The following is a 15,283-nucleotide window of genomic DNA, read 5'->3' as shown; positions in this document are numbered from 1 at the left end:
CGGCCCCACACCTGTCCCATCTACAGTAGCTCAATCTAAGGGAAGATCTTCACAGAAAATAATATTGCCAGTACATACTTTTCCTAGTAAGGTTACCGCTGGTCCTCCAGAAGAACTTTTTGATTATGATGATGAGGAGGATGAAGCATGCGATAAGGATATTTTTGGTGTGGCACACAGCCCTTCTGACCTTCATATTAAATACCAAGAGGACGATGATGAACAATATTATTACTATTCCCATCAAGAGCTTGACCAGCAATATATACAAAGGGAATTGGCTATTCACATGCCTGCTTTCCTAGTGTCAAACTTACAATATATGGTGGAAGTTTACTACCACAGATTTCAACCTTCAGACTCGGCGGTCCAAGTTCCCCAAACTCCGGTTCTTAGATCATCCATTATTAAGGTCACCTAAATCAACAGTACCAATCACTTCATCGCCACATGTAAGGGAGCATCAAACTACTGACGACGAACGAGAGGAAGGAGTACATTAGGAAGTGACCCTTACCAATGAATGGGATGACTACCAAATCCAGACACCATCTCCGTCAACTCCACCCCGGTAGACTCTCCACCGGAAGATATAGGAGGGTTTCATACTCTAACCGAAAGAGCGGCTAGATTTCTACTCCTCATGATCACTAAACAGTCTGATTGTTTTTGATAGGATTTTAAAGAACAAACAAAAAGACACATTTGCTCTATTCCTATAGTTAATTTCATATGGGAGGAGTGCCTAAAAGTAATGTGAACACCGGCCTCCATTCCAGTTATTTTACCTAACCTGGAAAGGAAAAATCAAAGCACCCGACAACTCTCCTGCCTGCCTCATTGGTCAGCTGATACCCGATTCGGTAATTTCACAGGCACAGCAACGTTGCGCCAGCAATCCAGCTTCATTTCTATCTGCTTCACCAGATAGGTTTGGGAAAAGACTTAACACTATTAGCAAAAAATTCTCCACTATGGGAATGACCACAGTCAGGGCAGCAAACTCACTTGCAATCTTGGGTAGATATGACCGCCAACTGAGGTCGGACATTTCAACATTTATTGATTGTTAGATTGGGCGGTCTCTGGTGGGCAGAGGTGAGTACTTCTGTTCCAGCAGGGACCAGCCTCCTCTAGTTAGGATAGGGGCTATGCCCTTAGTAACATCACCAAGCAGTCAGATTGAACCTTCGGGGCAAGTGTAAAGCATTTATGATCATGTACAGTAATATTTTGCCACACTACAAACGGACACCACACCGGTTTCCTATGAAAATATAGTATCCTTTATATATTGATTTATCACAAGGCCCAGTAACAGGGCAGATCCACAATAAGGTAGGAAGGTTGGGGAGACTGTTCGGGGGTTGAAGATGGGGATGGGGTCAGCTCAGGTTGGGTTCGAGAAGCTAGGGCGACTCGGATACTCACAGTCAAAGATTAGAGGTGCGATTCTCAGGGTATGAGCCGCGACGAAGTCAGCAGGGCTCGTGATGGTGAAATGCCTTGCGTACAGGAGGTACGATTCTCAGGGTATGAGCTGCGACAAAGTCAGCAGGGCTCGTGATGGTGGAATGCCTTGCATACAGGAGGTACGAATCTCAGGGTACGAGCCGCGACAAAGTCAGCAGGGCTCGTGATGGTGAAATGCTGTGCTAACAGGAGGTACGAATCTCAGGGTATGAGCCGCGACAAAATCAGCAGGGCTCGTGATAGTGAAATGCTGTGCCTACATGAAGCACGATTCTCAGGGTACGAGCCGCGGCGAAGTCAGCAGGGCTCATGATGGTGAAATGCCTTGCGTACAGGAGGTACGATTCTCAGGGTATGAGCCGCGACAAAATCAGCAGGGCTCGTGATGGTGAAATGCTTTGCGTACAGAGGGTACGATCTGTGAGCTGCGACAAAGTCAGCAGGGCTCTCTGGTTCCAAAACGATCTGCCCTCCCGTTCAAGGGTTCCCTAGTTATATCTCACAAGGTCTTTGAAGTCTTTCATCAGGTAGGGTGTTCCCCTCCACCCAGGTTTCTGTTGTTGGTCTTCTTTGCCAGATGGAACCCCCGTCCTTTTAAGGAGGGAGGCGGGGGTGTCAGACGCTCAGCGGGAAGTGGGGCAGGCATTGTTGCAGGTAGGACACTTGCCAGAAACTACCCCGCCTGTCTTATCTGACGGCAGCCAGCTACCCCCATGCTGTGGGAGACGGCCCAGACATTTGACTACACATCTGGGGCACACTACAAGGTTAGGAATCTAGACATTTTGCTACAAGGGTCATTTCTATGCTCTGGCTCTAACCTTCATTCCCCGAAAAGAATGTCTCATATACCCCTGATGTTAGGGACACTAATTTGGAGTTTCTACCATTTTCCCCGGGTCAGATACAATGTTTGTGGTTATACTTTGAAAGGGAGCACTTGTTAGCAGGGGTACAGTACTCAGCGCGTCTTAGTCCAGCACGAAAAATGGGTCATACATGAAGAGGGCGAAAAAGAGGACGGGGGACCCACGCCAAGGATGCCAGGTCTAACATTGATCTTTTACCGAAGAGTCAAAAGCTGAAGCAAAGAAGATCCTTCAAGAGGGGGAAAGGATCTCAGGGGAGATAATTGATTGTGCAGTTGACGTGTCGTCTACAGGTTTCCATCAGTTAGCTGGGGGCAGCTGTATAAGCAGACACGGATGGCTGATGGTTACTTTCTTTCACCAAGAAGTACAAACAAAAATAATCGATATGCCTTACGGTGGTGAGTCCCTGTTTGGACAGCACATTGATGAAGGTTATAGGCCATTAAAAAAAACACAAACACTGCAAGATCATAAGGCATTCTGCAGTTTAAGGCACAACCCTTTTGTGGAGTTCGCGGTCAAGACACCTCGTCTTTTCAAGGACCCTATACTCAATACGGATTATTCCAGCCTTATCAGGGACAGTCCTAATACTGCACTGGCCAACAACATCAACAACCACACAAACAGCCCCCTTCTGCCTCCTACAAACACCATAGAGGAAAGACATCCTTCAGAGGTAGAGACACCTCTAAGAAGCAGTGACGTATCCTAAGTGCCGGCCACAACTCACAGTCCTTGTCTAGAGATTGGTGGGAAAATGTCCTGTTTCCTCCCTGAATGGTCCAAGGTAACAATTGGCAGATGGGTCTGTGATATTCTCTTCCTTTCCCCTTTACGACCTGTGTGTCTTCACCAATGTTCTTAGCTTTCAGAACCTTGTACATGGATTCCTAATAAGAATCCTGGTCCTTGTCAGTTGCTCTTGGCTGTTTGTGGATGAGGTTTATTAAACCCACCTTATCACCTATCAACGTCTGTTATTCTCATTTTTATATTATTTTTACAACTTTATATTGGCGGCGATCGGAAACAACCTCAACAAAAAACAAAGAAAAGAAAATCCGACCTTGTCTCTCCTCCAGCGGCTGTTTATTTGTCAAAGAAGCGAAGCGTTGACTTCACAGCGGCGGAAATCAGCACAATATTATGGTGAGGAGAGCGGGAGGTATATTAAAAGTAAAGGATATTGGGACTAATTAAAATAAATATAAAGATACGTTTTGAACGTGTTGGAATGTAAAAAAGACTTTGCGCGTGAGGAACGTCTGTCTCTTTGCATGCGCGCGGTGGATGTCATACACACTGCGCTTCAATCTGACCTACGTTGCGTTTCAGCAGAACGTCTTACACGCTGAAATCTGACACGTCATCTGTTTGTTACTCTGCGCTTCAACGAGGCCTGCGTTGCGTTCCAGTAGAATGACTTTCACTCTGCCATTGTACTCGTCATCTTTTTGTCTCTCGAACGTTGCACTGCTGTTTCAAGTGCGCGTCTGAGACAATGGACAATTACTAAACCACGGATATTCCTGTTACTGAAAGACTAGCTTTATGACGTTTTTATTATTTTTTTCTTATGTCATTTCTGCACAATTAAAAAACAAGCATTTACAATGCAACAATTTCTCCTTTGGAAAAGTTAGAGCTATTGGCATTGTAAATGACAACATTTTTATTTATGTGTTGGCTTTGACAACATAAATAAATGGCATTGTCATTTACAAAGCCAATAGCCTAATCTCTCGCAAATGCGACACTTATTGCATTTGCACCCACACACACACACACAAAACCAGCCACCCCATATGCAACGGTGTGCTCTCCCTGCTGACTGAATACAGACACATTCCACCTCACCAGTCCGCAAAAATAAGCATTTTTTCACTTTTTTTAGTTTAAAGAGTTATTTAGTTTTATTTGCTGAATCCAGCGCAGATGTTCATGACCCTCTTGGTCGTCAGAGTATTGGGGAGGGACGGGAGCAGTGGGGGTGGTATAATCGTGCGGTGGAGGCAAGCTCAAATTAACAGTTGCATACAGTTATATACACAATTATAACATGTTTGACCAGAATCTTATCGTGACAAGTCTTGTGAATTGTATTACTCCTGTGACATCCATCTAAAAACCAGAGGTGCAAACTACTGAGTGAAGAGATTCGACAGATGAAACAGTATTGGATACTGAGATTGGGTCAGCCAATCAGAACGCTTAATGCACTATCACTGTTGTTTCCTAGCATCTTATAGTTTCAGAAACATTAGGTAGACAGCGGGGGTAGGTATGTTTTTTCTGGCTGTGTTAGGCAGGTGTGAATAGGGGCATGAGTTGTAAGGTACACAGACAAAATATCGATTTTTAAATATCGATATGCAAAAATATCGAAGTTTAAATATCGAAATACAAAAATATCGAAGGTAAGTAATATCGATAGTCTAAATATCGATATTGGTATGATATCAGTAATATCGAAGTTGTAAATATCGATGTTAATAATATCGAAATTAATAACTTTGATGTTACTAATATCAATTGTTAAATAAATTTAGTGTATATTATATTGTATTTATTATGTTTTATTATTTATTTTTAATGTTATTTTATTAAATATTGTCTTTTACTACTGTAGCAGGTTGTGGGTGTATAGGGGAATAGGGTGGGAAGTAATTTAATTATGTTAAATTAATTATTAATTAGTAGGAATTATTAATTAATTAATTGAGAATTAATTTTTAATTATTTTTTATTAATTTATTAATTGATAAATATGTTCTGTAGCGGGTTATGGGTTTATAGGGGAATAGGGTGGGAAGTAATTTAATAATAATTAATTAATTGATATATGTTTGTACATATTTTAATTATTAATTAATTGGTAATTAATTTCTATTAATTAGTTAATTAATCATTATAATTTTTAACATATTTATAATTATTAATTAGTTTGTAATTAATTATTATTAATTATTTAATTACATTAATTATAGTGATTTTTTATATATATAATTTATTGTTATTCTTAATTAATTAATTGTGCAAAATAATATTAATTATTAAATTAAATTAATTACAGCAAATGTGCTAATATATTTACTTTATTGTTATTGTTAATTAATAATTAATTCGTAATTAAATAATATTAATTAATTTTGGGTACAGGGGTATTTTTAAGGTTCAGGGTCAGTTTTCAGTTCATGGGTACAGGGGTATTTTTAGGGTTCAGGGTCAGTTTTCAGTTTTTGGGTAAAGGGGTATTTTTAGGGTTCAGGGTCAGTTTTCAGTTCATGGGTAAAGGGGTATTTTTAGGGTTCAGGGTCAGTTTTCAGTTCATGGGTACAGGGGTATTTTTAGGGTTCAGGGTCAGTTTTCAGTTCATGGGTAAAGGGGTATTTTTAGGGTTCAGGGTCAGTTTTCAGTTTTTGGGTAAAGGGGTATTTTTAGGGTTCAGGGTCAGTTTTCAGTTCATGGGTAAAGGGGTATTTTTAGGGTTCAGGGTCAGTTTTCAGTTTTTGGGTAAAGGGGTATTTTTAGGGGTCAGGGTCAGTTTTCAGTTTTTGGGTAAAGGGGTATTTTTAGGGTTTAGGGTCAGTTTTGGGTTTTTGGGGTACAGGGATATTTTTTGGGTTCAGGGTCAGTTTTGGGTTTTTGGGTAAAGGGGTATTTTTAGGGTTCAGGGTCAGTTTTGTGTTTTTGGGGTACAGTCGTACAGGGTAAAAATAAAATAAATTTAAATTAAATCAATTAAATGAAATAAAAAAATATAAAATTACATTTAATTATTAAGATTTTAATTTATTTTAAATGTATATGTATTAGTTTTAATTTTTTAATTATGTTTTAATATTTTTATTTAATAGTTGTAACATTATATGTATTTTATAATTATTTTTACATTATTATTAATACATTTAAAAAAACTATATTTTTAATTACGATATTTTTGTACTACGATATTATTTTTTCAATATTTTTGTACTTACCTTGTTAGGGATAGGATTCCGATATTTTTGACTTCGATATTTTTGTCCCGATATTTTTGTATTTCGATATTTTTGATTTCGATATTTAGTCAGACATTCAGTTGTAATAGCCTTATTACCAAATGGTGGCAAGGTGTTACCAACAGTTAATTACCCTATTCCTCAGAGGATTTTAACAGCTGTTAATGCCCTAAGAAGCAGGCAGTAACACCTACTTATAATAGAGAGTGAGCACTATCTGATAACAGATCTTTATCCATTCTTCCTCTCAATATTTTCTCCACTACTACTTTATTTCATAACCCAAGGCCCCTTCTTGGAAGTGTATGCCTACACACTCTGGCATTCTAGTGCTTAGAAACCGACTCCCCAGACAGATTATCACTTTCTTTGTAGAGATGGATGGCCTTCAGCTTTGTAAACATCGTCCCGAGACGAGGATTTGATAAAAGAAAGCACCCCAAGACTTGTAAAAAGCTTGCAAGAGTTGAGCAACTTCTTTGCCAACTTAATCACATGGGCAACAAAGCGTTGTGCAGTACAACCGGAAATGAAACTTAACATAGTAAGGAAGCCTCATACGCCCTGAGTGCGATGCCCAGGGGAGGACCCTGGCAAACAGGTTTATCGAGAGACAGAGAGAAACAAGCATTGGAAATGCAATAGGTCTCGGATTTATTTGAGTTAGAGCTAATGGCATTGTAAATGGCAATGTCTTTTAGCCATGTGTTTTGGAGTGTATGCATGTGGTGTGTAGTGGAATTATGTGGGTTGGATTGGAATTGTTAGTTTGTGTGTGTGTGATTGTGTTTGTGTGGTTGTGTGTGTGTGATTGTGTGCGTGGTAGTGTGTGTGGTTGTGTGTGAGCCTCTTGCATTTTCGTTACTTGCACCTCAGCCCATGGCATTCGGTCCTACGTTGCGGCTCGGATTGGCCTCTCTTGGGGAATGCTTTATAATAGTGCGGCCAACAAGTAGTCATTTTGTAATAAAATACAACAATAATATTTTACTTATTTGTCCCTCGTAACAAAAAGTCTTACTCTCTATATTTTCATTAGGGAAAGATATCGCATGCACTTTTTGTCCTATGACCAATATCCCACACAATGTTACATTGAGACCAAAATTGAGAAAAACTCAGACAGATTACGGCTCTTGGCCCAGGCCTTCCAATGCCATATATATATATACACATGTCTGGCCCATCAGAGTATCTTGTCCTCTGTAGATGTTTGTTCTTTCACTGTCCTCTTCCACTGGTCACAGATAGTCGAGCTTTGCCTTTATCCTAGGGTTTATCCTTCATTACTGACATACCTGTCTGTCCATCTACCTACCTATGCCTCTGATTCAGCGACCTGTCTACACATTTATCAATATCTATCCGCGGAGCCTGGGAAGGACAGGATGGAGGAAAGAGGATCTCCAGGCACCTAGACCCAGGGGGCAAGTAGCCTTGAGGAAAGGTAACCTTAGAGAGAATAACACCGGTTGGGCAGGAAAACAAGGGGCATAGAAACACAGGGACATGGGACAGAGGGAGCAGCGGGTTGTAACCTAGAGTAGGAGTGTTTTGGAAAAAACAGATACAACAACTTGAGAAAAAAAAAAGATAACGCATAAAAACAGGCAGGCCTGTGCCAAGTACAGGGAGAGGGTGGTCTCAATAAACGTTACTACTTGCATCAGGCTTTAGATGTGAATGAGAGTCAGTGTTTCCACCCAGAACACGGAAGGCAGTAGGCACTGCATGCGGATAAGTTCCTTGTTGAAGCGTGATGCGACCCCAGCCTGAAAAGCAGCAGGCACTTTCTGTGCACTTATAATGGTTGCATATATACTCGGACAGCCGGGTAGGAAGACAAAGAAGGGACAGCCGGGAAGGAAGACAAAGAAGAGACAGTCAGGTAGGAAGACACAGAAGGGACAGCCGGGTAGGAAGACAAAGAAGGGTCAGCCAGGTAGGAAGACAAAGAAGGGACAGGCGGGTATGAAGACAAATAAGGGACAGGCGGGTATGAAGACAAATAAGGGACAGGCGAGTATGAAGACAAATAAGGGACAGCCAGGTAGGAAGACACAGAAGGGACAGCCGGGTAGGAACACAAAGAAGGGACAGCCGGGTAGGAAGACAAAGACGGTACAGCCGGGTAGGAAGACAAAGAAGGGACAGCCAGGTAAGAAGACACAGAAGGGACAGTCGGGTAGGAAGACAAAGAAGGGACAGCCGGGTAGGAAGGCAAAGAAGAGACAGACGTGTAGGAAGACACAGAAGGGACAGCCAGGTAGGAAGACACAGAAGGGACAGCCGGGTAGGAAGACACAGAAGGGACAACCGGGTAGGAAGACAAAGAAGGGACAGCCGGGTAGGAAGACACAGAAGGGACAACCGGTAGGAAGACACAGAAGGGACAGCCAGGGAGGAAGACAAAGAAGGGACAGCCAGGGAGGAAGACAAAGAAGGGACAGCCGGGTAGGAAGACACAGAAGGGACAACCGGGTAGGAAGACACAGAAGGGACAGCCGGGTAGGAAGACACAGAAGGGACAGCCGCGTAAGAAGACAAAGAAGGGACAGCCAGGGAGGAAGACAAAGAAGGGACAGCCAGGGAGGAAGACAAAGAAGGGACAGCCAGGTAGGAAGGGACAGACAGATAGGAAGACAAAGAAGGGACAGCCAGGGAGAAGGGTTAAGGTTCTTCTGGTAAAATAAACGATTTGTACCTTTTTCAGTAGGGAGGGCACTGAATGCGGACGGGGTCTAATCTGGAGGAGGGGGGGGGGGCTAGCTTAAAAACACCCCATTTTATCAACATCTGAGCACCAGAGGTGTAACAACGCGCCCCACCCCCCACCCCGGAGTGGGGGAGTGGGGGGGGATGAGCTCCAGGGGGATCCCTCAGCAATACTGGTAGGAGGTGGGCCGGAAGGTGGGGGGAGGGCTCCATGTACTTTGCAGGGGTGCGAGGGAGGATTCAAGTTTCACTACCCCACTGCCCAGCACCCAGACTGCCAGCAGTATGGGGGCTTCAAGGCGCTAGGCACAGATTGATGCCGGCTGAGCTTAGCTCACTGAGCTATCGTGCTGGCCTTCCAAGAGGTCAATAGGGAGCAGAAAACGCCCCCCCCTGTAGAGACAAATTCAGTGTAAATGGGAGAGCAGCCGCCACCACCGAGGTGGCAGCATAGGGGGGGGGGACCCCGTGGGTTCAACAAGACACAGTAGCGTTGAAAGATGAAATACCGAAATCATGAAAGAAGTGCTGCAGCCATGTCTTAAGATCCCAGGACCACAGGACCCCACCCACACCCAGGAATCCACCAACACAGGAAGAAGGGGAGGGGGGGGTGGCAACGACCACGGAGAGGTTTTACACTCACCCAGGATGATGGTCCTAGGCACAACTCCAGGGCAATTTAACATCCAAGGACATCGCTTCCGCCAACTTGTAAAATATTACCACTGCGGTTAAAACCTCAAAGCTCCCACGGACGGACCGACAGACCGCTGACAGGCCCTGGTCGAACCAAAGACCCCAGGGAGAGGGTATGTGCTCACCACAGGGGCAGAGAGCACAGACCAGGGACTGGCACAGAACCACTGCCCCAGAGGCGGGAATCTAGGCGCTGCCTGTGAGCGCTGGGGCAGCTCGAAGCCTGGCTTTGGCTCGGCTCGAGGTGCTGTTGGAACCCACCAGGAGCCGAGCTTTCATGTGGCTTCTGTTACGTCAGAACTGCCGACTGCGTAATTTCAAGTCCCGGCGTATGCTCTACACCTGTGATCTTGGGCAGATCAATCAATCTCCCCGTGCTTGTGAACAATAACACTTCCGAAATGTAACCGGTGCTCGTGAAAAGCGCTCCGATGCCTTCTAGTGGAGTTCCGGCTACATAAAAAATGCACAAATAGGTAAAAACACATTCTTATTATGAGGAAACCTTACCTGATCGCTAGGCTCCAGCATTAAGTGATTTGCGCAGATTCACAGGATGTTGTGAAACGTCGAGAGTGAGACTGCTATCCCCTGCCCTCCGCCATCACGAAGTTGCACCAGTCTCTGCCCAGTCAGATTAGTTCTACCCCTGGAATCGCGCAGAGGTGGGGGCCGAGGGGGGTGTTTTAAAATAAAATAATAGGAACAAGGAAAGAGCCGGGTGAGGGCTGGATATGTTTAAAAAAAGAGGGATGTGACATAAGAAGCAAAGGACGAGCTGGAGTAGGGGCAGGAGAAGCAACACGGAGAATGAAGAAAAGCCGAGAGAGACGGGGGATTGGGGGAAGCAACACAGATCAAAGCCCGTGAATCTTAGCTCGGCTTTGATAGTGAAACGTTCAATTTGTTTACAAGTGGCACGGCATTGAAAGCAGCCAGGCGGAGGGGGGCGGAAAAGGCACGGACAGCGAGAGGGGGGTGCGGGAATGGGCACAAAGAAGACTGTACAATATGGATATAGATATATATCGCTACACACTTTTTTTTTAAACACAAGGAAGATCCCCGACAACCTATAAAATACTATAAGGACGCTCTACAAACACTCACACCGGACAGGGAACAGACCGGCCACGGGATGGTAACTGGGAAGCTGAGGGTCGTGAAGGATGGCACGGGAACAGCACACGGTCAGCGGGAGGGGGGGCGGGCACTTTGACAAAGTTCACTCTTCTAAACTCGTCACAAATGGAAGGCACACCAGGTTTCACGTGTCCTCACTGGCAACAATGCAACCCTCATTTGAGGCACATCAAACAAATTAAGCTAATACAGTTACTATAGTAAAGAGCTAAGAATATCTACTTGAGCAACAACACTCACCTGGGGAACAACGGAGGCCCAGCACGGAGCGGGCATTTCGGCAACCCCGCCCACGGCCGCGGTAATGTGCGCTCGGGTTGTTTTAATGTCCATAATTACATTACCAATTACTGACAAGTAGTGTCTTCATTTAATGAAAAAAAGTTAATCATCATCATCTGCCTTCCATCAAACATTCTTGAAAGTGCATGTAATAAAACAATTATTTGTCGAGACCACCATGTTTATATTAGCATGGCTTAACAAATACCCAAGATGTAACATGTTATGGAAAGCTCACAAAGCAAAATAACATTTTCTAGTTGTATAACGAAAGGATGTGGCAAAACCATGCTCCAAGGTACCAGAACACCTCGACAGAAGCCATTTGTTTAGTTCTTGGGAATCATTTGTCTTTGAAAAGATGCAAGAGTCTGTTGAACAAGACCTCGTGGCCTGTTTTGTTGAGACGTTTTCGTTCAATTTCTCTGCAACTGACCCGTCTTTCATATGCTATCCAACTTCTTTAAAATGAAGGGAGTGATCCGCAGTACCACCACGTAGAGCAGGAAATTCCGCACAGATGAAATGACGTCTTCGCGCATCTTTCTCTTCAATTCCTCAGGGTCAATCTTTGGGCCACCCATACCTTCTAGGCGCATCATCCTGACGGTCTGTGTGATCTCTTATGTAGTAGCACTAGCAAGATGTTCAAGGTGGCCAGGTGCTCACTAACTAAGATAACCTGGACGCCACGCTGGATATCGTGCATCAGGAAAACATGAAGCAGACGGACAGAAGGGGGGTCGGGAACGGACAGGGGAGGGGGGTCGGGAAGGCTTCCTCTGTTGGCGGGGGGGGCGTGGGAACGGACAGCGGGAGGGGAGTCGGGAAGGCTTCCAGGCATTAACTCCCAAGCGAAGATGGCCGACGGAAGCGGGAGGGGGGGCGGGAAAGACACGGAAGCGGGAGGGGGGGGGGCGGGAAAGACACGGGCAGGGGGGGTGGGGGACTTCTTCCGGCGGCCGTGGTCGGCATGAAATGAGGAAAACAAATACCCCCACAAAAAACCGAAACTCCGCCCACCGCCCAATGATGATGCAAAAAGGGTGGAGAGGGAAAACAATGCAGGAACGCCCACGAATCTGGTCCGGCCATGACGGACAGATCTCTGTTCCAATGGCTAGCCTCCATTTATGGAGCTAGCCAAAGGAACAGAGGGCGGGACTATGCAGTACACTGTAGAGACATTAGATTTCTCCTGGGGGCGGAGCTAAAGCTCCGTGCCCCAGGCGAAACCTAAAAAAGGGAAAATAACATTCATAAACCAAAGCGAATTAAACCCTTTAAAAAAGAAATTGATGTTGGATTCAAGAATATATATATAAAAAATATATATATAAGAATAATAAGAAAGAGAAAGGACTAACCTTGAGAAACATATCTCAATATATATTTTTTTACTTTCTGTAATTTATAAAAAAAAAATGCAAAATGTAACTCAGCCTGCATTTTTTCTTACAAGTCCAGGTGAACCCAATGTAAAATGGAAAACATGGAGAAATTTTTTTTTGCAAATTATGCAAGAGTTTGTGGGACGAATTTGAGTGCAGAAAGAAAACATTCACTTCTTTTACATTGTCTTGGAGGAGAAGGTCAAGATGTTCTTGAGCATTTACCTGATTTATCGGATGCCGAGCAAAGAAACTTAAATGAATATGAGAAAGCCATTCTACAGCTTGATAGGCACTACTTACCAAGACTCAGTACTATTATGGAGAGATACCATTTTGGATTAAGGGAACAAAAGAAAGAAGAAACAGTAGAAGAATATGTATCCTCTTTAAGTAAGCTGGCTTCATCCTGTAACTTTGGGCAAACTCTTGATGAAAGAATTCGAGATCAATTTGTTTTAAGGTGTGCACATGATGATATTAGGAAGGAACTCTGGTTGAAGGATGAACCTCCTCTCGAAGAAGTTCTTGTAATAGCAAAGCAGGTTGAACATATGACCAGATGTGTTGGAGAACTAAAGAAAGAGAAAGAGAAACCATCTACTTCAGAGTCAAAAGACGAAGTAAAAGTGGATGAGACTGTATATAAATTGAAGAAACAAGAAGGTGCAAATTCTGAAGAAAAGCAGAATATGTTATCCAACTCATCTTTTTCTGCTTTAAATAACACATTTTCTTGTTTTAGATGTGGTCAAGTTAGTCATTTAGCTAATTCACCTATTTGTCCTGCTTTGAAAGTAACATGTAATTTATGCAATAAAAAAGGCCATTATACTAAATTTTGCATAACAAAAACATACAAAGGTGATAACTCCAGGAGAAGATGGCCTTAACCTCAAGTAAGATCTATTTGTTTCGAAGTGAATGATGACAAATCAGGTCATCCTTCTTGTATGGTCAGAGTAGAAGATTCCATGATCAATTTTAAATTTGATTCTTGCTCTAAGATAACGATTATTGATGAAATGCGGTTTAATGATTTCTTTTCAAAAAAAGTGAAAATGTTGAAATGTGATATCTTCCCTTTAGGATACAGTGAGAAACCAATTACAATGTTGGGATACTTCATGGCTGAAATAGAACTGGGTTCTCATATTATTGTGGGAAAAGTTTATGTTTCAAAGAAAGGTGATGCGGTATTAGGATGGTTACATCAACGTCAACTAGTTGTTAAACTTGATCCTAATGACTCTCCCCAAGTTCAGATTCAAGAGGTGTTTAATTCTGTATGTAACAAGAGTGATGATAGCTTGTCAAATAGTTTGGCAAAACAGTTCCCTAATGTTTTAAAGAAGATTTGGGATGTTTGCGTGGTTACAAACATCATATAAAGTTGAAAGAAAATGCTCTTCCTGTTGTGGCAAAAGTTAGGAGGATTCCTCTTATGGAGCAGGTAAAAGTTCAAGAAGAGCTAGATAAACTGGTAAAAAATAACATTATCGAACCAGTTGAGGCAACTGAATGGCTTGCTCCAGTTGTTATTGCAAAAAAACCAACAGGGGAAATTCGTCTTTGCATTGATTTAAGATCACTAAATAAAGAAGTTGTGGTGGATAGGTTTCCTCTTCCCAACATAGATGAGATGGTTGGCACTTTGGAAGGCGCAAAATACTTCACTACTCTTGACTTAGCTTCCGCTTACCATCAGGTGGAGCTAGACAATTCCTCGCAGGAACTGACCGCATTCATTACACCCATGGGTACTTTTAAATTTAAGAGAATGCCTTTTGGTCTTGTTTCTGTGGCCTCAGTATTTCAACGTATCATGTCAAAACTTTTAAGAGGATTGATTGGTGTTAAGTGTTATCAGGATGATCTACTGATTTATGGTAATAACATTCTCGAGCATGATAGTCGTGTGTGTGCTGTTTTGAAACGTTTAGATGGGGCAGGTATGATTCTAAAAAGGTCTAAATGCAAATTCAGAGTACAAAAAGTTAACTATTTAGGGCACTGTATCACCAGTAATTGTGTTTTTCCTAAGAAAGAATTGGTTGAGTCTATTGACAAAGTGAAGGAACCTACTTGTAAAGAAGAACTTCCCTAATTTTTAGGTATGGTTGAGTTTTATGGTAAATTTATTGCTAACTTTGCAGACAAAACTCATAATCTAAGGATATTGACCGCAAAGAATGTTGTTTTTGACTGGTCAACTGAATGCAAGACTGAATTTAAATGTATTAAGAAAGAGTTAAATAAAGCTCCTTCTCTTCATGCATTTGTTCCTGGGCTTCCTACTGTCTTGTTTACAGATGCAAGTGACAAAGGTCTAGGAGCTGTTCTAATTCAGAAGAGAAATGGGAAAGATTCTCTGATTTGTTGTTCTTCTCGTTGTCTCAGAGGATCGGAGTGTAATTACTCTGTGATAGAAAAGGAGTCTCTTGCAATTTTCTGGGCTTTAAGGAAGTTTAAGAATCTGATTTGGGTTACGAAAGTTTGTATTTTGTCTGATCACAAGCCTTTAAGAGAAGTTTTTTCAAAAAAAGGCCTAGACGCTATATCTTCAAGAATCAGAAAATGGATTGTTTCTTTGCAGGAATATGAGTTTGAAGTTCAATATATTCCAGGGATGGCTAACAGGTCAGCTGATTGTTTATCAAGATTGGTTGACTCTGATAATTTTGAAACAGATGATTCATGTGAG

At 42.7% G+C, this 15,283-nt stretch overlaps 1 protein-coding gene across 1 annotated transcript; it reads right to left on the bottom strand.

The window, feature by feature from the left end:
- Nucleotides 1-11,235: 11,235 nt before the first annotated feature.
- Nucleotides 11,236-11,879, bottom strand: TOMM5 (translocase of outer mitochondrial membrane 5). Its single transcript, XM_086920598.1, has one exon. The coding sequence runs from the start codon at nt 11,788-11,790 to the stop codon at nt 11,632-11,634; it is 159 nt and encodes a 52-aa protein (XP_086776724.1). The 5' UTR covers nt 11,791-11,879; the 3' UTR covers nt 11,236-11,631.
- Between the last annotated feature and the right edge of the window lie 3,404 nt (nt 11,880-15,283).

Source organism: Lissotriton vulgaris, chromosome 5 (assembly GCF_964263255.1).
Source record: "Lissotriton vulgaris chromosome 5, aLisVul1.2, whole genome shotgun sequence".
NCBI classification, from domain to species: domain Eukaryota; kingdom Metazoa; phylum Chordata; class Amphibia; order Caudata; family Salamandridae; genus Lissotriton; species Lissotriton vulgaris.
The sequence above is the reverse complement of the archived record's forward strand: the minus strand, read 5'-3'. Positions and strand labels throughout refer to the sequence as shown.